At 47.9% G+C, this 22,547-nt stretch overlaps 1 protein-coding gene across 1 annotated transcript in view; it reads right to left on the bottom strand.

Moving 5' to 3' along the window:
* dnah9 (dynein, axonemal, heavy chain 9) overlaps positions 1-22,547 on the bottom strand; it is a gene marked incomplete at its 3' end in the record, with an annotated part of 755,285 nt that overhangs the window by 164,117 nt on the left and 568,621 nt on the right. Inside the window, exons 55-58 of the mRNA XM_079578063.1 lie at positions 17,609-17,689; positions 14,674-14,853; positions 11,929-12,159; positions 4,511-4,705 (exon numbers count right to left, since the gene is read on the bottom strand). Of these exons, the coding sequence (XP_079434189.1) occupies positions 4,511-4,705; positions 11,929-12,159; positions 14,674-14,853; positions 17,609-17,689 (687 nt within the window). The remainder of the gene's footprint in view (positions 1-4,510; positions 4,706-11,928; positions 12,160-14,673; positions 14,854-17,608; positions 17,690-22,547) is intronic.

The following is a 22,547-nucleotide window of genomic DNA, read 5'->3' as shown; positions in this document are numbered from 1 at the left end:
TTCCGGTAACACTTTATAATAACTACACCTTATTTAGCCTTAATAAATAATGAGTTCACACTTAATTCATCGTGAACAATTCATTAGTTAACACTACTACTACTACTTTAACACTTAATAACTACTTAACTACAACATTTAATGCCTAAGTCACAATGAATCTGACTTATTCCTTTAGTAAGTAGTTATTAAGTGTTAGTCACACTTAACTAATGCATCGTTCATGATTAATTAACTGTTAACTCATCCTTTGTAAAGGCTAAATAAGGTGTAGTTATTATAAAGTGCTACCATAGCTCCTTCTCCTGTGGGGCCCTGGAACCATTCACTGCCATATCCCCCTTAGGTCCCTTCAAACGGTCTCTTTTTGTTTCTTTCAAAACTGAATGAAATTGTTTGCAATGTGCTTTTGGTTGGGGTATTCTAATTGTTTTGTTTATTTGGTTGTGATAGTGTCTGTCAATGAACACACATGGGACTCATGCATGTAAACACGGCACACCAGATTATAGCCATCCGATGTCCCGCACTCACACTCTCACTCTCACTGTAGACCATGAGATGGTCATGAGAGTGGGAGAGGTCTTTACTGTACCTTACTGCACCTTCTATATTAAGCTTGTGCATGACGGCAATTTGGACCCGAAATGACACCTTTTTAAGTGACAGTGCAGGATTTTAGAGGCAGTTGTGGTGAACAGGTCTGAGCTCATTCTACACATTAGGACATGCATGGCTGGAACATGTAGGGGGAGGAAAATACTTAATTTTTACCTTTTTAAACTCCCTATACTCCCTTTAAAGTTGCTCCTGTTGTCGTGTAATTCAGTAATCCTATTTGAAAAAAATATTTGGCTGTTCTCCCCACCTCCGCTGCGGAAATGATTATTTAGAGCTACTTTTATCAATAGGTGGTTTGAGGAGAATGGATTGGGTTTAGATTAATGAGCAGTAAAAGCCTTTACTAGCCCCTGCACCGGCTTCGTATTGACGGAATACACTGGTGCCATTTCATTCCGGGAGCAGCTCATGTGTCAACTGTCATTCACGCTTTGATAGAAATATTCATATCCTGGCTGTTTATTATTGCCGTTTTATTTTAGTCACATCACATTGATCGTCCCTCGCGTATCTCTGGGCGCCAATAGAGTTGTTTATCCTCCCTGATGTTTTGAGAGGCTTTTCAAAGTAAAGAGCGAGGTTTTTTTCCAGCGGCGAGTGGGGAAGTCAGCGTCTAATTTGGAGTTTGCAGACTGACTTTAGCGCCCGTGTCAGTGTGCTTTTGTGTTAAACTCCAGGCTGGAAAACAGCAGCGCTTCAAAGAGCACAGAGCCGGGCGGGCTTTGTTTTTAATCACCGAGCGACGCCACTTTAGATGCTCCAGAGACACACACAGAGACACACACAGAGACGCACACAGAGACACACACAGAGACACACACAGAGACGCACACAGAGACACACACAGAGACGCACACAGAGACGCACACAGAGACGCACACAGAGACGCACACAGAGACGCACACAGAGACGCACACAGAGACGCACACAGAGACGCACACAGAGACGCACACAGAGACACACACAGAGACGCACACAGAGACGCACACAGAGACACACACAGAGACGCACACAGAGACGCACACAGAGACACACACAGAGACGCACACAGAGACGCACACAGAGACGCACACAGAGACACACACAGAGACGCACACAGAGACGCACACAGAGACACACACAGAGACGCACACAGAGACGCACACAGAGACACACACAGAGACACACACAGAGACACACACAGAGACACACACAGAGACGCACACAGAGACGCACACAGAGACGCACACAGAGACGCACACAGAGACACACACAGAGACACACACAGAGACACACACAGAGACACACACAGAGACGCACACAGAGACGCACACAGAGACGCACACAGAGACGCACACAGAGACACACACAGAGACGCACACAGAGACACACACAGAGACACACACAGAGACGCACACAGAGACGCACACACAGAGACGCACACAGAGACGCACACAGAGACGCACACAGAGACGCACACAGAGACGCACACAGAGACGCACACAGAGACACACACAGAGACACACACAGAGACACACACAGAGACGCACACAGAGACACACACAGAGACACACACAGAGACACACACAGAGACACACACAGAGACACACACACGCACGCACACACAGACACACACAGAGACGCACACAGAGACACACACAGAGACACACACAGAGACGCACACAGAGACGCACACAGAGACACACACAGAGACGCACACAGAGACACACACAGAGACGCACACAGAGACACACACAGAGACGCACACAGAGACACACACAGAGACGCACACAGAGACACACACAGAGACACACACAGAGACGCACACAGAGACGCACACACAGAGACGCACACAGAGACGCACACAGAGACGCACACAGAGACGCACACAGAGACGCACACAGAGACGCACACAGAGACACACACAGAGACGCACACAGAGACGCACACAGAGACGCACACAGAGACGCACACAGAGACACACACAGAGACGCACACAGAGACGCACACACATACACATGCACGCACACAGAGACACACACAGAGACGCACACAGAGACACACACAGAGACGCACAGAGACACACACAGAGACGCACACAGAGACGCACACAGAGACACACACAGAGACACACACAGAGACGCACACAGAGACGCACACAGAGACACACACAGAGACACACACACATACACATGCACGCACACAGAGACACACACAGAGACACACACAGAGACGCACACAGAGACGCACACAGAGACACACACACATACACATGCACACACACAGAGACACACACAGAGACACACACAGAGACGCACACAGAGACACACACAGAGACACACACAGAGACACACACACATACACATGCACGCACACAGAGACACACACAGAGACACACACAGAGACGCACACAGAGACACACACAGAGACACACACAGAGACGCACACAGAGACACACACAGAGACACACACACATACACATGCACGCACACAGAGACACACACAGAGACACACACAGAGACGCACACAGAGACGCACACAGAGACACACACAGAGACACACACAGAGACACACACAGAGACACACACAGAGACACACACACACACACACATACACATGCACGCACACACACACGCACACACACACACACACACACACACAGACACACACTCAAACAGACACACACACACAGACACACACACACACACGCACACACACACACACGCACACGCACGCACACACACACACACACGCACGCACACACACACACACACACACACACACGCACACGCACACGCAGACACTCACACGCGGACACATACACACAGATACGCACACAGACACAAACACACACACACACAGACACACACACACAGACACACACCAGGACATGGTGTCATATGAGGACTGATGCAGTACCAACAGCCATCTTGTGGGGGCGCTGTCTTGTGAGGACCTTGATACACACTACCAGAACATGGTGTCATATGAGGACTGCAGTACCTGAGTGTGTCCACTAGGGTCGCATGCACTAACACTAGTTCAGGTTATAGACATTCTGGGGACTTCTTAGGAAAAGGTCATGTGACCCATCTTTAGACTGTTTCTAACCGTTTAAAAGCATTGTGCGAATGAGGTCCTCATAAGGTTTTAGGTCCCCACATGGCTGGTGTGTATACAGGTGGAAGTCCCCACATGTGATGCCTTACAAGAACAGACACACGCACACACACACACACGCACACACACACACACGCACATACACACACACACAAACACACACACAGACACACACACACAAACAGACACACACATGCACAGACACACACACACACACACACACAGACACACAGACACACACACCCACAGGATGACACACATTGTCTTCCTGCCAAATAGAGACATTTTGAGTGTGTGTCTGCATTCATTCTGTCTGACAGGATCCTGGTGTCGCCCATTAAAAATATATGATCACTGCGTTTATTGCCTAAAAGCTTTACTCTGTACACCCCTGAATGAAGCTAAAGTTTGTAACGCTCGCTAAACGCCGCAACGGAAAGAACAAGAGAACACGAGACTAAGTGCACATGTTACCTGCTTTAAAGAGCGCTAAAAGCTTTACAAACGCTCTCAACACTCTGTCGATTGGCCAACTCTGCCGTTCAAGAAAGCGCTCACCCATATATGTGTATATGTGGGGGTGTATGGGGGCTAGGTGGGGGTTCTTGGGGGTGTATATGTGGGGGATGTGGGGTTCAGTTGAAAAACGAATGAAAAGCACGTGAAGTCATTACTGTCGATGGTCACATGCAAATCTGAAAGCAGCAGTTGTAGTAGTTCCAAACGTGCAGTTATCGCAGACACATAGCTGAATATCCAGTCTGTTTGAGTTGAAGTGTGCCATACTCACAGTGATCTTGCTCTTGATGACGGTGAGTTTGTCCTGGGCGGCGGCCAGCTCAGCGTTGGCCTTGCTCAAAGCCTGGCGTTTGGGCTCCACCTCACAGTACACCTCGTAGAATTTGACAATGTTCAGGACCCAGGAGCACAGGCCCGCTGCAGCCTGGGACTTGGAGGCCACCAGAACCGGCTGGAACTCTTTGTCCTGAACACACAAAAACAATGTACATATCATAAATCATCTGGACTAGGCTGTTTAGTTGAAGACACCACATCACTGTTGTGTACAGTGGCAAGAAAAGTAAGTATACTGTTTCTCACATTTCTGCCTAAATTGGTCACTAAAGGTAGTTTGATCTTTATTAAAACCATAAGAATGATTAAACAGTGTCTGCTTAAACTAATACCACCCAAACATTAACATTTTATCATATTTTTATTGGCCATAACATGTGAACATTCACAGGAGAGCGTGGAATAAGTAAGTACACCGCCTGAATCTGACTGAACTGCAGCAGTTTTGTAAAGAGGAAAGAGATTCATCCTGATCGTTGTGAGCGTCTGATCGGCAACTACAGGAAAGCAGTTAGTGCCACAAAAGACTGGTCAGCCACTTCTTAATACAAGGGTTCACTAATGGTTCGTTTCCACCAGCCCTACCTAATGCAGGCAAAGTAGAGCAGGGTAGAGTAGAGTAGGGTAGGTGGAACCGAGCCATTACTTATTCCAGGCTGTTGTAAATGTCTCAGGTCTTTCTGCAAAATATCTTGATAAACCTGTGAATTCTTTTTTTCTATTCTACAAAAGTGCTGCACTTCAGTGAGATGGCCAATAAAAATATGATCAAATGTAAATTATTTTATTATTATTATTAGTTTAAGCAGAGACTGTTTAATTATTCTTGTTATTTTGACCACATATCTCCATCTTAAAGGAATAGGCCACCGTTTTTACATACTGAGATATGCTCTTACCTCACTTTAGCCGAGTTAATATATCCCCGTCTGGTCTTTGTCCGTGCGCTCTGCCAGGCAAACGGAGCACATACGCAGCCTCTCCCACATGTCACATAGCTCCAAAAAAGCTCACGATAGAAGCTACCAAGCTCTTCCACGTGTTCCCTATTTAAATAAAGTTACGTGAAGTGTTTTCATGCGAAGTATATTTACACAGAAATGTAGCATGTCGATTTTATAAGCAAATAAAAAGGGGGACTATATTGTGAGGCGTAATGATACGAGGAGCAAAACGTCCGCGCAGTAACTCCTAAAGACTTCCCCGCTCACTTCCGTCAATAACCTTTAGGTTAAACGGACAAAGACCAGACGGGGATATATTAACTCGGCTAAAGTGAGGTAAGAACTTATCTCAGTATGTAAAAACGGTGGCCTATTCCTTTAAAGCCACCAGCCAAACCGTTCGAGGACAATGAGGCCTGGATATTGGCCAGGGAGTGGTTAAAGAGCCGCCTGGCATAAAGCCAGACTGACTTTATTTATGTATTTATAAATATATATAAAGACAGTCTGGAATTGTAGAGACTCGAGGCGGGGCAAACGATCGTAGTTTGAAGACCAAACTAATCAAACACAAAGTGACCTACGCTTTGCGTTAACGTTTGTATCCACACATGCAGTTGAGCAAATGTTCGGTGAAAGCCCTCAGAGCAGCTTCTGCTGTGGCTTTAAGGCCACACTGCAGGTGGATAGGGAAAAAAAATAAATGTAGAGATATCAATTTGAAACTTTTGCTGATCATCACTGATATAAATATGAGAAAAAAATGTATTGCATTGTTTCTGTCATTTTGTGTTTTAATATAAAAATAAGGCATTTTATGCATGAAAATTGCCTATATTTTGGGCAACGAAATGTAAATAATGGATTGAGCCACATTAAAATGTATGGTTTCCCATGGCAAACAGGTCCGAGGAGACGGGTCAGACGAAGAGCAGCTCACAAGACTCCTATGGACAATGAAAGAACAAGGACCGTGACGCCGCCCGGCATGGCGCAGCCGGGGCCCCACCCTGGAGCCAGGCCTGGGGTTGGGGCTCGAACTCGAGCGCCTGGTGGCCGGGCCTTTGCCCACGGGGCCCGGCCGGGTACAGCCCGAGGAGACGGCGTGGGCCCGCCCTCCTGTGGACTCACCACCCGCAGAGGGATCCGTAGGGGTCGGGTGCAGAGAGGACTGGGTGGCAGTCGAGGCCGGGTGCCTCGACGACCCGGTCCACATGCACAGCTTCTGGCGTTCGGGACATGGAACGTCACCTCGCTGGGGGGGAAGGAGCCTGAGCTTGTGCGGGAGGTTGAGAGATACCGGCTAGATATAGTCGGGCTCACCTCCACGCACAGCTTGGGTTCCGGATCCCAACTCCTGGAGAGAGGCTGGACTCTCCATTTTTCTGGAGTTGCCCGCGGGGAGAGGCGGCGGGCTGGGGTGGGTTTGCTCATATCCCCCCAGCTCAGCCGTCACGTGTTGGAGTTCACCCCGGTGGACGAGAGGGTCGCGTCCCTACGCCTTCGGGTCGGGGACAGGTCTCTCACCGTTGTCTCGGCCTACGGGCCCAACATCGGTGCAGAGTACCCGGCCTTCTTGGAGTCCCTGGGAGGGGTACTAGATAGTGCTCCGACTGGGGACTCCACTGTTCTGCTGGGGGACTTCAACGCCCACGTGGGTAACGACAGTGAGACCTGGGAGGGAGTGATTGGGAGGAACGGCCTCCCCGATCTGAACCCGAGTGGTGTTCTGTTATTGGACTTCTGTGCTAGTCACGGTTTGTCCATAACGAACACCATGTTCGAGCACAAGGGTGTCCATAAGTGCACGTGGCACCAGGACACCCTAGGCAGGAGGTCGATGATCGACTTTGTAGTTGTGTCATCTGATCTCCGGCCGCGTGTCTCGGACACTCGGGTGAAGAGAGGGGCTGAGCTGTCAACTGATCACCACCTGGTGGTGAGCTGGATCCGCTGGCAGGGGAGGAAGCCGGTCAGACCTGGCAGGCCCAAGCGTGTTGTGAGGGTCTGCTGGGAACGTCTGGCGGATCCCTCTGTCAGTGGGGTCTTCAACTCCCACCTCCGGAAGAGCTTCACCCAGATTCCGGGGGAGGCGGGGGACATGGAGTCCGAGTGGACCATGTTCTCCTCCTCCATTGTCGATGCGGCTGCTCGTAGTTGTGGCCGTAAGGTCTCTGGTGCCTGTCGCGGCGGCAATCCCCGAACCCGGTGGTGGCGCCCGGAAGTAAGGGATGCCGTCAAGCTGAAGAAGGAGTCCTACCTGGCCTTGTTGGCTTGTGGGACTCCTGAGGCAGCTGAGAGGTACCGGCAGGCCAAGCGTGCTGCGGCTCGGGCGGTCGCAGAGGCAAAAACTCGTGTCTGGGAGGAGTTCGGGGAGGCCATGGAGGAAGACTATCGGTCGGCCTCGAAGAGATTCTGGCAAACCATCCGGCGCCTCAGGAGGGGGAAGCAGTGCTTCACCAACACTGTTTACAGTGCGGGTGGGGAGCTGCTGACCTCGACTGGGGATGTCGTCGGGCGGTGGAAGGAGTACTTCGAGGACCTCCTCAATCCCGTCGTCACGTCTTCCAATGAGGAAGCAGAGGCTGGGGGCTCGGAGGTGGGCTCGCCCATCACCGGGGCTGAAGTCACCGAGGTGGTGAGAAAGCTCCTCGGTGGCAAGGCTCCGGGGGTGGATGAGATTCGCCCTGAGTACCTTAAGTCTCTGGATGTTGTAGGACTGTCTTGGCTGACACGTCTCTGCAACATCGCGTGGCGGTCGGGGACAGTGCCTCTGGATTGGCAGACCGGGGTGGTGGTCCCTCTCTTTAAGAAGGGGGATCGGAGGGTGTGTTCCAATTACAGAGGAATCACCCTCCTTAGCCTCCCCGGTAAGGTCTACTCCAGGGTGCTGGAGAGGAGGATCCGGCCGATAGTTGAACCTCGGATCCAGGAGGAACAATGCGGTTTTCGTCCTGGTCGTGGCACACTGGACCAACTCTATACCCTCCGTCGGGTGCTTGAGGGTTCATGGGAGTTCGCCCAACCAGTCCACATGTGTTTTGTGGATCTGGAGAAAGCGTTCGACCGCGTCCCTCGTGGTGCCCTGTGGGGGGTGCTCCGGGAGTATGGGGTCCGGGGCCCTCTGTTAAGGGCTGTCCGTTCCCTGTATGACCGCAGCAGGAGCTTGGTTCGCATTGCCGGCAGTAAGTCAGACCTGTTCCCGGTGCGTGTTGGCCTCCGCCAGGGCTGCCCTGTGTCACCGGTTCTGTTCATTACTTTTATGGACAGAATTTCTAGGCGCAGCCAGGGGCCGGAGGGTGTCCGGTTTGGGAGCCTCAGAGTCTCATCTCTGCTGTTTGCGGATGATGTTGTTCTGATGGCTTCAACGAACCAGGACCTCCAGCACGCTCTGGGGCGGTTTGCAGCCGAGTGTGTAGCGGCCGGGATGAGAATCAGCACCTCCAAATCCGAGGCCATGGTTCTCCACCGGAAAAAGGTGGCTTCCCCTCTTCAGGTCGGTGGGGAGTCCTTGCCTCAAGTGGAGGAGTTCAAGTATCTCGGGATCTTGTTCACGAGTGAGGGACGGATGGAGCGTGAGATCGACAGACGGATCGGTGCGGCGTCAGCAGTGATGCGGTCGCTGTATCGGTCTGTCGTGGTGAAGAGGGAGCTGAGTCGGAGGGCAAAGCTCTCGATTTACCGATCGATCTACGTTCCCACCCTCACCTATGGTCATGAGATTTGGGTAATGACCGAAAGGACAAGATCGCGAATACAAGCGGCCGAAATGAGTTTCCTTCGCAGGGTGGCTGGGCGCACCCTCCGAGATCGGGTGAGGAGCTCAGCTACCCGGGAGGAGCTCGGAGTAGAGTCGCTGCTCCTTCACGTCGAAAGGAGCCAGCTGAGGTGGCTCGGGCATCTGTTCCGGATGCCTCCTGGTCGCCTCCCGCGGGAGGTGTTCCAGGCATGTCCTAGTGGGACAAGGCCTCGTGGAAGACCCAGGACACGGTGGTGGGACTATGTCTCCGAGCTGGCCTGGTGTCGCCTCGGGGTCCCCCCAGAACAGCTGGAGGAGGTGTGTGTGGATCGGGAAGTTTGGGCATCTCTGCTGAGACTGCTGCCCCCGCGACCCGGCCCCGGATAAAGCGGAAGAAAATGGATGGATGGATGGATGGATGGATGGTTTCATTTTATTGACGTCTTAGTGACTAAGATTTTTTCAGAGGGGATTTTGGATATATTGTTAAGTTTTTCAATTAACAAATCATCATGTTTTTTTTGGGTTCAAAGCTGAATAAATCAGCCTTGGAGTTAGATATTAAAAAATCCCTCAGAAAAAAACCCTGCAAAATATTGTTAAGCCTCAGACAGGAAAGTTTGGAGTCTGTGGGAGCTTCTATAAGGGCTCTGCCCGAGTGCGGCTTCTCTCATTCAGAGAAAACCAGCTCTGAAGTCTTTTACCAAGTGTGCATGCGCGGCCCGTTCTTCCACTCTTCTGCTCCAGCGTCTCGTAGGAGGAAAAACACCATATTTGGGTGAAAGCGTCATCACGGGGACCCTTCACATCACACGTGGATGTAAAATCTGTCAATATGAATGAATAGCCGCGGGAAAGACGGCCTTTCAATGCGCCGCAGCAGCTGAATCAATACTTTGACCTGGCGTGTCTCGCCTTAAGGACAAGTCCAGCTCATTTAAAACAGAAGAAAGGGCACTGCTAAAAGATGGTTGTGTCGCGGCCGCCATCTTCACTGTTGTCGTTATGGTCCGGAGGAGCACTGTATTTGATGGGAAATCCTAGCGTGGAAGATGACGCACCATTAACTCCCGCCTCCCTTGCCATGATTGGCTTGTCTTGGTTTTGCCGGAGTCAAATCGCACAATTCCAGACTGTACCTTCATGTATCTATCAAAGACTATATCCACTTCTATTCTAATTTCAGAAACTCTATACTCAGTAAATGTGTGCGTCCACATGTGTGTGGCGCCGTGACGCTACCACAGATAAAAGAACAAGATGGTGATAGCTCATGCACAGTAAACCTTTGTGGAATGTAAACAGTGACAATGAAACACATTCATGGATTTAGTTTGTCCAGAAGAGACGAAGAGGCGATTAATCTTCGGACGTAATGGGACTAAAGCAGAAAAACCTGTCAGTCACCGGACCTTTACTGTTTACTACTTGTCTCCTGCGGCTTGTGGACCATGGTAGAGCGTAGAGGAGCAGAGGAAAACTAATCATAAGGTCAGTATGTTATGGAAAACAGACCCAACACTGGCACTGTGATGTCATCGTTTTAGTTCACCGTAACGATGGAGCAACGTAAACGACGTTTTGAGATCTTTCCACACTGGGACCTAGTTTGGAAAATGTTCGTTTACAGACCCTCAAAATGCCGGTTTAGTCCTGAGCTTGACTTCGTGTGGACAGGGCCAAAGAGGCTATATTTGGATATAGAAAGAGAAGCATTCTTTCAACACAAATGGAGGGCCGAAATGAAACCTGCCTACGCTTCATGAACCTAAAACTAGAAATATGGGTCAGAGAGGCAGAAGACCCTACTATGAAGAGTTCTATTCCAAAAACAAAGGAAACAACACAATGTCTTTATGTAATTATGAGTGACAAAAAGCCAAACAAAAACCTTGCAGCTGATCTCTTCATATGATTACTCAGAGAAGGCTCTCATCGTCCTTTTCTCTGCATTAGGAGCCTCCACAGACACAAACGTCTGAAATCATGTTGCCAGTTATTCTGCTCATTAACTTCTCCCGTCAAACGTAATAATTGGATGTATGGTACAAATTGATCTGCTGCCTTTTATCTGTGTCATCCAGAGTGAGAAACGGCACAACTTAACAGGGCAAAATCAAAAGTTAGAGTGAACTTTAAAATACACAGCACTTAGTTTGATTTGTTCTCCGACTTTTTTTAATTCTTTACCACTGCTATTTGTGAATGTGCAGTTGAATTGTTGGGCATATAGCTCTAATGACATATTAAATGCTAAACCTTGTGGAGTGGCTTCAAAGCATGAGTTTGCATTTGCGCTCACAATTTGTCTTAATTAAAGTGACTTTTTTTTTTTTACAGCAGCACATCAGAGCGGCTGGTGCGCGTTATCTGCTCAGACATAGCTAGTCTCCGCTCCACTGAACTCCATCATCAGAGCACTACCTCCACTACACTTAATTAACTGCTTCATTTTGTGCCTGTCGTTTGGAGAGTGGGCGGCCGTGATGGGCCTGTGCGACTGCAGGCTCGCCCCGGCTCTGCGCTCCAGGCTGGGCTGCTCAGAGGGCGCTGATGCAGGGCTCTTTGGTAATACAAGTAATACACGGCGCTCTGTTCACTTTTCTCCAATATTTACAGGAAGGCAAACAACTCGTTTACTCAAAAGAACACAAAAGTAGCAGCACTGACCTGCAGGTAGGGCTGGATGGCTTTGAGACAGGCCTCGGGGATGTTCTCCTTGTTGAAGTTGATGAGAGAATCCAGGAAGGCGTCCACTTTGGCCATCATGATCTTGGCGGCCTTCCAGCTGCGGTCTTTGGGCACTTTCCCGTTGGGCGCGCTCAGGACCATCACTGCGGCCGTGACGTTAGTGACCGCGGACACGGGAGAGCCAAACGACTTCAGCTCTGTCAGGTTGTTCTGAAACCACATGCACGCGGTCAAATGCAGAGTACACACTTTCACAGAGTATACACTTTCACAGAGTATACACTTTCACAGAGTATACACTTTCACAGAGTATACACTTTCACAGAGTATACACTTTCACAGAGAGTATACACATACACAGAGAGTATACACTTTCACAGAGAGTATACTACTGACTCAGAGAGTGAGTAGTATACTCTCTCTTTGAATGTGGCTAAATATTAGAATATTTAGTGCTAAATAAATGATGTGTGTCTCCTGGATTACCTGTAGCTAGAGCTCCTCCCCTTTTCTGAATGTATTTATTGCAAACAGGACTATTTGGACTACTGCGTCATGCATTGTTCAGTTTTCGAGACTTGTGGGTCAGTGTGAACCCAACCGCAGCACTTTAGACCGGTCTAAACAGCCGCTCCGAGACCGGCTAAAACAGGTGGTCTGGGAGCGGCTTTTGTCACACTCTGGGCCGGAGCGGGTGTGGTGTGAAGGCGGCCGAACTGCCCTCGCTTTCACGGCTCTTTTTTGCGAGAAGAAAGAATGAATAGAGCTAAGCGTGTGGATTACTGCTCTGACGAGGCAAAATGGATCGACTTTATATCATCAGGTTTGTCTCTCTTCTGCCCCTCGTTTCCTTCTTTCTGTGCAGTCAAGCTCAAGGGCCAAGAGAGAGACATGACCACCGTGTGACATCAGGGAAGTCCGTGCGTTGACAGGTTCATGATCGTTGTTATGTGGCTGATGGTGCGAGGTTAGGTGCCTGTGAACACGGACTGAACTAACTTTAAGTAAATGCAGTAGAAACTAGGGCGGTCTCAGACCGACCCACTAGGCTCTCCAACATGTATAAAAACACTCTTAGTTTCACTTTCTATTTTGGTATTTTCTGTTGTCGAAACAGATCAAAGACACTTTTACTCGGTTAAAATAAGAAGTCTTCTGGCAGGCAGGACACCTTTTGGGCAGGTGTAAATAAAACATAAAATGAAAATGTGTCTTTTTAAAACATTATGCAATACGGAAATACTGGCCTCCTCCTGAGACATGGACATTGTCTGAAAACAGATCACGCGAAAAGAGGGAAAACAAACATCTGCAGGTTTTGTGTTTAAAATATGACTGACAGAAATAGTTTTGTCTCATTTTATGTAGATATGAGTATTTTGTAGGAAAAGATTCTGTTTGGACAACATTTACCAAAGTGTAGACTTTGGTTAGAGTGACTGCGGTGATTGTAATTGAGTTTGAAGATGTGCTGGAGGAGAGACAGACAAACAGGCTGATTAGAAGAGGAAGCAGAAGCTGTGTGCGCAGACTGAGCAGTGATCACTGATGGAGCTGTCTGTTCTGCCTGTTTGAACACACAGCACCTTTAAACCAGTGGGTGGAGAGGAAATCCCCCGACAAGGCCTAAACCCACGGGTGCACTCACATCCGCAGTGCACATAATGCGCACTATTCCAGATAAGACTGCTAAATCCTCCTATTCAACATGGCTTTATACAGGCATGAAGATCAGCTGCTTAAATAAACCTGAGCGCCGGTGTTTCACATGTTAGCTCTTAAATATGTACAACACTTCAGCGCACACAGTTGGATTAGTGTCTGCACCCTTTTCTGGTAACGGCGGTGGATGAAGCCTTTTGAAATGATAAATTACATCAATATCAATATGACGGCAACGGTATTAAATTGCTTTGCAGCAATTTAATAGGAATAAATAATTACTGCCTTAGGTTAGTGTTGTGCTTGTCAAGCGTCTCAACACCACAGAGAACCTTTGATTGGTAGTTAACGAATGGTTAACGCTCAATCCAAAACATGCAAAATAGGCAATCTTGATTCTGGCCGAGCCTCAAGATCTGAGAGTGGGTCGCCATTTAAGTTTTACCAGCAGCAACAAAGGATGTTCAACTGCAGACTGACGACTATTATATTAAATACAAATGCACCTTAACCTTTATGCATTTGTATATACAGCATGTTTACATGCATGTGTTTATATGTGTGTTTATATGTGTGTTTATATGTGTGTTTATATGTGTGTTTACATGCATGTGTTTATATGTGTGTTTACATGTGTGTTTACATGCATGTGTTTATATGTGTGTTTACATGTGTGTTTACATGCATGTGTTTACATGTGTGTTTACATGCATGTGTTTATATGTGTGTTTATATGTGTGTTTACATGCATGTGTTTATATGTGAGTTTACATGTATGTGTTTACATGTGTGTTTATATGTGTGTTTACATGCATGTGTTTACATGTGTGTTTATATGTGTGTTTACATGTGTGTTTACATGTGTGTTTACATGCATGAGTCCCATGTGTGTTCATTAATGGCCACCGGACCACCAGCACTGGCTGCAATACTTTTCAGACTTCAGTCTCATGCATGACGTGCTACTTCAAGTATGTTTTGATGAAGAAACAACATGGCTTTAAACCTTTTTTTTGTCATAAAGAATCCACAGAAAGATCTACTGGAGCAGATGAAACCGACCTTGTTGAGGGTGTTGAGGGCGTCCTGAGCTGCCAGCAGTGCAGGCTCAGCCTTGGCTAAGTCCTCTTCACAGTCCCTCTGCTTCCCACTGACCACCACAGCGATGGCCGCCACCTTCTGCTCTTCCTCATCTGCAACTGCCTTCTCCTTGGACACTTTCTCTGTCTCCACTCCCACCTCCTGCATCAGCACACACGTACACTCAAACACATGGGCCTGTGAAGGTCCTCTCTGGTTTAGTCCTGCTTTTTCAGACTTTATCACAAGTTCAAATCGGTTTTGTTCAGTGATATTCCTTTTTTAGTTACTGAAAAGGTCGACTTTTTCAGTGGGGTGGCCAAGTCTTTAAAGGAATAGGCGACCGTTTTTACATACTAAGATATGTGCTTACCTCACTTTAGACATGTTAATATATCCCCGTCTGGTCTTTGTCCGTGCGCTCTGTCACGCAAACGGAGCACATACGCAGCCTCTCCCACATGTCATATAGCTCCAAAAAAGCTCACGATAGAAGCTACCAAGCTCTTCCACGTGTTCCCTATTTAAATAAAGTTACGTGAAGTGTTTTCATGCGAAGTATATTCACACAGAAATGTAACATGTCGATTTTATAAGCAAATAAAAAGGGGGACTATAAAAAGAGGCGTAAGGATACGAGGAGCAAAACGTCCGCGCAGTAACTCCTAAAGGTTATTGACGGAAGTGAGCGGGGGAAGTCTTTAGGAGTTACTGCGCGGACGTTTTGCTCCTCGTATCCTTACGCCTCTTTTTATAGTCCCCCTTTTTATCTGCTTATACCAGACTGGTATATATTAACATGTCTAAGGTTAGGTAAGAACATATCTCAGTATGTAAAAACGGTGGCCTATTTCTTTAAGGTTTTATGGTTCTGACAGGGAATCTAACTACATGTCATCATTCTGGCACACTGAGATGGAGCTTGACATATTCACATATTTGCTATGGTTTGCTGATTTATTATTCATTATAATGCATCAGCCCATACTGGGCCAGTATGTCTAAAAAACTACACTCAGCTAGTTTAATAGTTTCTATTATGTAATGACATCAGCATCAACGCTGCCTACACTGACCTGGGATCAGATCCTGACCAGCCTATTGACGTGACCAGGCTGTGCCTCAGACTCATTAGCTCACAGTTCCCTCCATGTTGTGGTTTTGGCTCGAGGCAGAGGAGGCTGCTGTCCACAGAGAAAGAACTGAACTAAGACCACCTTGACGGTTCATTGAAGGTTGTTCTTTCCTCATAAAATGTCCTATTTCACACCTCTCTTAAACAATGCATTCTTCTTGAGAATTCTGACCTCTGTGTTCAAAGCTGTGCCTGGAGACTTAAGAACATTTGTCGGACAACATAATGTTGCCTTTGAATAGAACGGAACCAGTCTGATCAGCAGCTATTCCAGACTTATTAGGAAATTAATTGTATGCATCTAATTTAGGATCTGGTCCATTCTGAGCCAGTCGTAGGTGCTGATTGAGGATGAGGGGAAAAGGCAACAGTGAGCACAGCATTTATTTATAGCAACTCTTATTGATGCCCAGTCAGTCTCTATTTGTTACAAGTCTATTCAGCCTGATGTATTTGTGATTGCACTGGCTCAAATATATCTACGCCCGTCTGACAGCAGTGCATCCGACATGAGATACAGCCCTGTGCAGTGACCACGGGGGGGAGGGAGGGGGGGAGAGCAGGGAGGCAGAGGGGAGGGAGACGGGAGGGAGGGAGAAAGCAGGGAGGAGAGGGGGGGAGGAGTGGAGAGAGAGGGGGAGAGAGAGGGGGAGAGCAGGGAGGCTGAGGAGAGGGAGACGGGAGGGAGGGAGAAAGCAGGGAGGAGAGGGGAGGAGGAGTGGAGAGAGAGGGGGAGAGCAGGGAGGCAGAGGGGAGGGAGACGGGAGGGAGGGAGAAAGCAGGGAGGCGAGGGGAGGAGGAGTGGAGAGAGAGGGGGAGAGAGAGGGGGAGAGAGAGGGGGAGAGCAGGGAGGTTGAGGAGAGAGAGGGAGAGAGAGAGAGAGAGAGGGGGAGAGCAGTGGAGGGGTGGAGAGAAAGACGAGGGGGCTGAGGAGAGGAAGGATGGAGGGAGGGAGGGAGAGGAGGAAGGCTGAGGAGAAGGAGAGAGGGAGGTGAGCAGGGAGGAGAGGGGAGGAGGTGCTGAGAGAGAGGGGGAGAAAGCGAGGGGCAGAGCAGTGAGGTTGAGGAGAGGGAGATGGGAGAGAGAGGGGGAGAGCAGGGAGCAGAGGGGAGGGAGTCAGGAGGGAGGGGGGAGAGCAGAGAGTTTGAGTGAGAGGGGGGAGAGCAGTGAGGTTGAGGGGGGAGAGCAGGGTGGAGGCTAAGGAGGGGGGGAGAGAGGGGAGGCTGGGAGAGCTGGGAGGTCGAGGGGAGGAGGTGCTGTGAGAGAGGGGGATAAGCGAGGGGCAGAGCAGGGAGGTTGAGGAGAGGGAGATGGGAGAGAGAGGGGGAGAGCAGGGAGCAGAGGGGAGGGAGAGCAGAGAGGTTGAGGGAGGGGGGAGAGCAGAGAGTTTGAGTGAGAGGGGGGAGAGCAGGGAGGTTGAGGGGGGAGAGCAGGGTGGAGGCTAAGGAGGGGGGGAGAGAGGGGAGGCTGGGAGAGCTGGGAGGTCGAGGGGAGGAGGTGCTGTGAGAGAGGGGGATAAGCGAGGGGCAGAGCAGGGAGGTTGAGGAGAGGGAGATGGGAGAGAGAGGGGGAGAGCAGGGAGCAGAGGGGAGGGAGAGCAGAGAGGTTGAGTGAGAGGGGGAGAGCAGGGAGGTTGAGGGCAGGGAAGCTGATAGAGGAGGGGAGAGAGCAGGGAGGTTGAGGGGGGAGAGAGGGGAGGCTGGGAGAGCTGGGAGGTCGAGGGGAGGGAGATGGGAGAGTGAAAGGGGAATGCCAGCAGAGAGATGGGGAGTGGGTCCTCGCCTGGATCAGCCTGTCAGCGTCTGCGTTCTTCTGCTTCAGTTCCACTTCCTGAGCAGCCAGCTTGGCCTTGAGGTCATCCACCTATCAGAGAAGAGAGAGGGGTCAGAGAGGGGTCAGAGAGGGGTCAGAGAAGGGTCAGAGAGGGCCCGAGCGGATTGGCTGTGTGTGAGAAGCGAGGAGCGGAACATTCAGAGGAGCTTCAACATGCTACATATGTGTGGGCTCAAGGGGCACGGGGGGAGTGTGGAGAGGATCCAGAGCGGTGCCGGATGGTGGGACACTGGCTGACTGTGGGGTGGATTGCCCAACATATTTCGTTCACTTATACCTGCTTATTTAGACTTTTATATAACATTCAATACTGAAAAGACAGCTCTGTTATTGCTGGAGGACAAACTGAATATACTCTATGTTATGTAAAGCAGGAGGAACTGTCAGCCTGTGTAAGAGTTTGGGACCAACTGCGCTCCTGTCGTCCATAATTGCTAGAAATAATTAGCTTCCCATCCAGGCTGACAGTTCATTCATAACACCGGTTACTGCGACTGTGAATCTTCTCCTGCTATAGTTCTGGCTTTGGCGCCTTGATCCTGCTCCGGGTGTCTGTCATTTGTCAGGAAACACTTGTCCTGTACATTTTACAATTTTACAGCATTTCACTCTGATTTTTCAGAGTTTGATGTGATGTACGATCAGTCATTGTTTCAAAGCCCACGTCCCAAAGCCCACAGTGCACACCACAGTCAGTGCCAGCGACACCTCCATGTAAAGGGGAAATAATGAACATTAACTTTTCACATTTCACTGTTCAGGAATCCCACGGTGCCGGGCTCCTGCTCGCGTGCATGGCTGATGTGATCACAGCGCAGGCAGGATCAATACGTTAGCAACCTCTCGTACCTGTTCTCCGGGACAGCGGAAGACACAAAGTTACAAACTGCTGCTGTTTAATTACAGTCTGCGTCGGGAGCAATATTAAAGCAGGGAGAGGAGGCGTGCACCAGGGCAGACAGACCATGCACCCATCCCTGTTCATTCCTATGTACAGTATGTCTATGGCTTTACTCGTCTGCCAGTAGAACTGAGGGGACTGTGCTACACTGAATGAATAAATATTATATAGCCTCAAATGATGCTCCTGATATTGCTATTAGCTAATATAGGGGCATATCAACCTTGGGATGATATTATTGTTTAATCTTATAGACATTCTAAAGTTCTGAAGAAATTAAGTCATTTTCAGACTTACACTGTGTTCCAAATCATTATGCAAATTGTATTTCAGTGCCATAAAGGTAAAACAAGTTAAGGGAAAATCTACTGAAAAAGGACGTTCCACATTATCAAGCAGATCATCATTTTCAAGCAATATGGGAAAGAAAAAAGATCTCTATGCTGTTGAAAAGCGTGAAATAGTTGAATGACTTGGTCTAGGTATGAAAACCTTCAATATTTCATGAAAGATGAAGCGTATTGTACTGATAAGAGATTTGTGGCTTATTCAGAGCACACTCAGGTTTGTGCAGATAAAGGCACAATATGGACGGTTTCTGCCAGACAAATACATCAGCTTAAGAGAACAGCTGCTACAAAGCAGCATACAGGTATTTGAAGCTGCTGGTGCCTCTGGAGTCTCCCAAACATCAAGGTGTAGGACCCTCCAGAGGCTGCAGCTGTGCATAAACCTTCTATCCGGCCTCCCCTAAACTGTTCATTGAAGCTGATGAACAGAAACGGCTACAGTGGCTCAGAAATACATGAGGACTCATTTTCAAACAGTCTTGTTCACTGATGAGGCCGTGTGACCCTGGATAGTCAGATGGATGGAGTAGTGCATAGTTGGTGAATGGCCACAATGTCCCAACAAGGCTGTGACGTCAGCAAGGAGGGGGCGGAGTCATGTTTTGGGCCAGAATCATGGGGAGAGGGCTGGCCGGCCCCTTTAGGATCCCTGAAGGTGTGAAAATGACCTCTGAAAAATATGTGGAGATTCTGACTGACCACTTTCGTCTATGCTACAAAAAGAAGAGCAGTGCTTTCCCGAACATAATCATCTTCATGCACCATGTTGTTTTCATCCAAACAGCAGCTCTGGGAGGCTATTCTGACCTCCTGCGAACAAATCCAAGCAAAAACTCTCCAAAAACTCTCAAGTTTAATTTAAGCTGCTCAAAGAAGGGCTCCTATGTTAAAATATAACTTGACCTATAAACTTCGTAACGTTCATTGTGTCTACTTGTGTTCTAGTATCACTTTTTAGGTTGGTTTTGTCAGACACTAAGGTTAGAGATGTTAAAGATCTTTTACCTTTACATGTTTCAGCGCCATCTGCAGGCCGTCATCAGAAGTATCACTGGCGTGCGGTGACGCGTCACTTATCAGCTGTTCTTACTTCCGAGGCGTGACCAGTCTGACGGTCCCAACAGGTCCGACAGACTGGTCACGCCCCCTGCTGCCTGCAGATGGCGGCTGAAACATGTAAAGGTAAAAGATCTTTAACATCTCGAACCTTAGTGTCTGACAAAATGAACCTAAAAAGTGATACTATAACTTGACCTGTTAAGATTTTTTTGATTGAAATAGCTTTTGATTTCAGTACTGTAAAGCCCAGGGCAGGTTGCAAAACAAAACAAAAAACAACACAGAACAGACAATGAAAGCAAATACATCAAAAAAGCACAGACCAAACACACCCACACACACCTGAGGCAGAGATTACAGGTTCAGTTCATAATGTCTGTCTCAGGCACCATAGTTACTCCCAGACCCAAAAACTGAACATGTACTACACAGTAAACCCATGAATTGAGAATTTCCACAAACCGAGACGTCGATCACGTGATCTCCTGGTTTATGACACATGAAGATCCATATGGCACGCCCACATTAGCTCGACATACGCTTCAGAGCCTGCTTTATTTTGCCCATTACTACCCACAAGTAGGGCTGGGTACCGTTTTTTTACCACTACTTTAACAATACAAGTTTTTCAATACCGGAGCTTTAAGGGCATTTTTTTTCAATACTTATGTTGTTTGAATTAAATTGAAATAACGTGTATAATACAAGTATCGTTCAGGATGTCATAAAACCGCACTGAAAGCTACACAGGCCTCTGCAGCGTCTCCAATGGCCGCTGGCTGCCCTGCTTTTTGACCACAAACGTGGGGGCCGCCATTGCTCCGCCGTTGCTGCAGTACCTCCATATCGCCACTAGGCCCCCATTGAAAAGCATTGGACTTTAGACACGTTAAAAACTACTTTAAAGCCTGGTTTCAATTGTTTCAACACTAGACTAGGCTAGATCTTCCTCCTGAGATAACGCTGGGTTAATAACAATATATGAAACCAGGCTGGTTTTCGTAATATGATTTTTTGAAATCTCGTATTTAACGAGGCTCGGACTGTTAGCATTGGAGCAGCGCGAGTTACACGTCACGCAAGGGCCGAGTCTACGGTGAAAATCCCGCCCGTATGTCCTTTTTAGGAACATGCTTCGTCAGAGCTGGGGAGGAGGAGTCTGTAAATCCGCCATGAATTGCCCCACGGCCGTGGTCATTCTGGTAAACGGGGAGGAGTGAGCATAAGACGTCCATTATTTTCTACAGTCTATGAGCGTCTCCTGTAACTCCATGTTTTAACTTAATTTCCACTTAAGCAGCGATAAAAAGACTATGTTGGCAGTTGAGCTATACTGCGAGATGTTCAAATCTTGGGAAATCTTTGTATAACTTAACACTGCTTTAAACTTCTCCACAGCTTTATCCCTGACCTCTCTGGTGCTCATTGACCTTCATGATGTTGTTTAGTGACCAATACACTCTGACCATATCTCTGAGGCCCTCACAGAACAGCTGTAGTTATACTGAGAGTAGATTACACACAGGTGGCCTCTATTTATGGTTAGGCCAAGGTGTGAACATTCTGCCGTCATTAGGAATGTTATAAAGGCAATTTAATGCACTCAGAAAAGTGCTGTATGAATACTTATGCACGCCCCACTTTTCACTTTTCTATGTTTTGAAAAATAACAGAATCATGTATCATTTTGCTTTCACTTCACAGTTGTCTGTTCCATGTGTGTGAACTTTCAGTAAAAAAATCAAAATCAAATCTTTATGTTTATGGTTGTAAACATGACAAAATGTGCAAAGGTTCAGGCGTATTAGTACTTTCGAGAGGCATTGTATGGAGAGTAAAGTACCAAAACTCGACACCAAATTTTTATTTTTTTTTGCGATACCACCCCTGACCAGAGCCTTTCGGTCAGTACCACGTAGGTACCGTTTAAAAGTACCCATCTCTTCCCACAAGGATGAGCATTTCATCTGCAGGTACATTACACAAAACATTTCATTATGTGACCCCGTGCACTGACAGCTGGTTTTGCAGCATGTTTCCCAACAACCTTTGTTCCTTCCCTTGAGTTGACTTTGGCTTCATAGTGTTTAATGTAAAGCCTTTCATTAATGTTTGATACACAGCTCATAATCCTCAGTAATCTACTGGTGAAGTGCATCAAACACAAGTCCATTGATATTATGGCAACATGCAGTCAATTCTAACAGTATTTGGGAACAAAGTTTGCAGCATTTATCTTTTATGTTTGACGTTGCAGTGGCACCGACAATTTGCAACAGCCAATTTATAAAATGAGTGGAACAAGGAGGTCAGATTTTAAGCCATTTGCAGATATAACACAATTTTATTTTATTTTTTTAGCGGCCTTGATCAAATAAATGGGCTAGAATTTGTATTTAGGGAACATGCTGTGCGTGCAGCTCTTCCACACCGTCACAGCCATCCCATAGTAGAGAAATATGGAATGGCAATACGACAGGCAGCCACTCTTAGTCACAAGTAATGCAGAGGTTTCTAATGCAAAATCATCTTTTAATATCCCACATATGCCTGCAGGGGTATTGTGTTTCCATGGCAA

Source organism: Gobius niger (assembly GCF_951799975.1).
Source record: "Gobius niger genome assembly, chromosome: 19".
In the NCBI taxonomy this organism is placed as follows: domain Eukaryota; kingdom Metazoa; phylum Chordata; class Actinopteri; order Gobiiformes; family Gobiidae; genus Gobius; species Gobius niger.
This window is presented reverse-complemented; position numbering and strand designations above follow the sequence as displayed.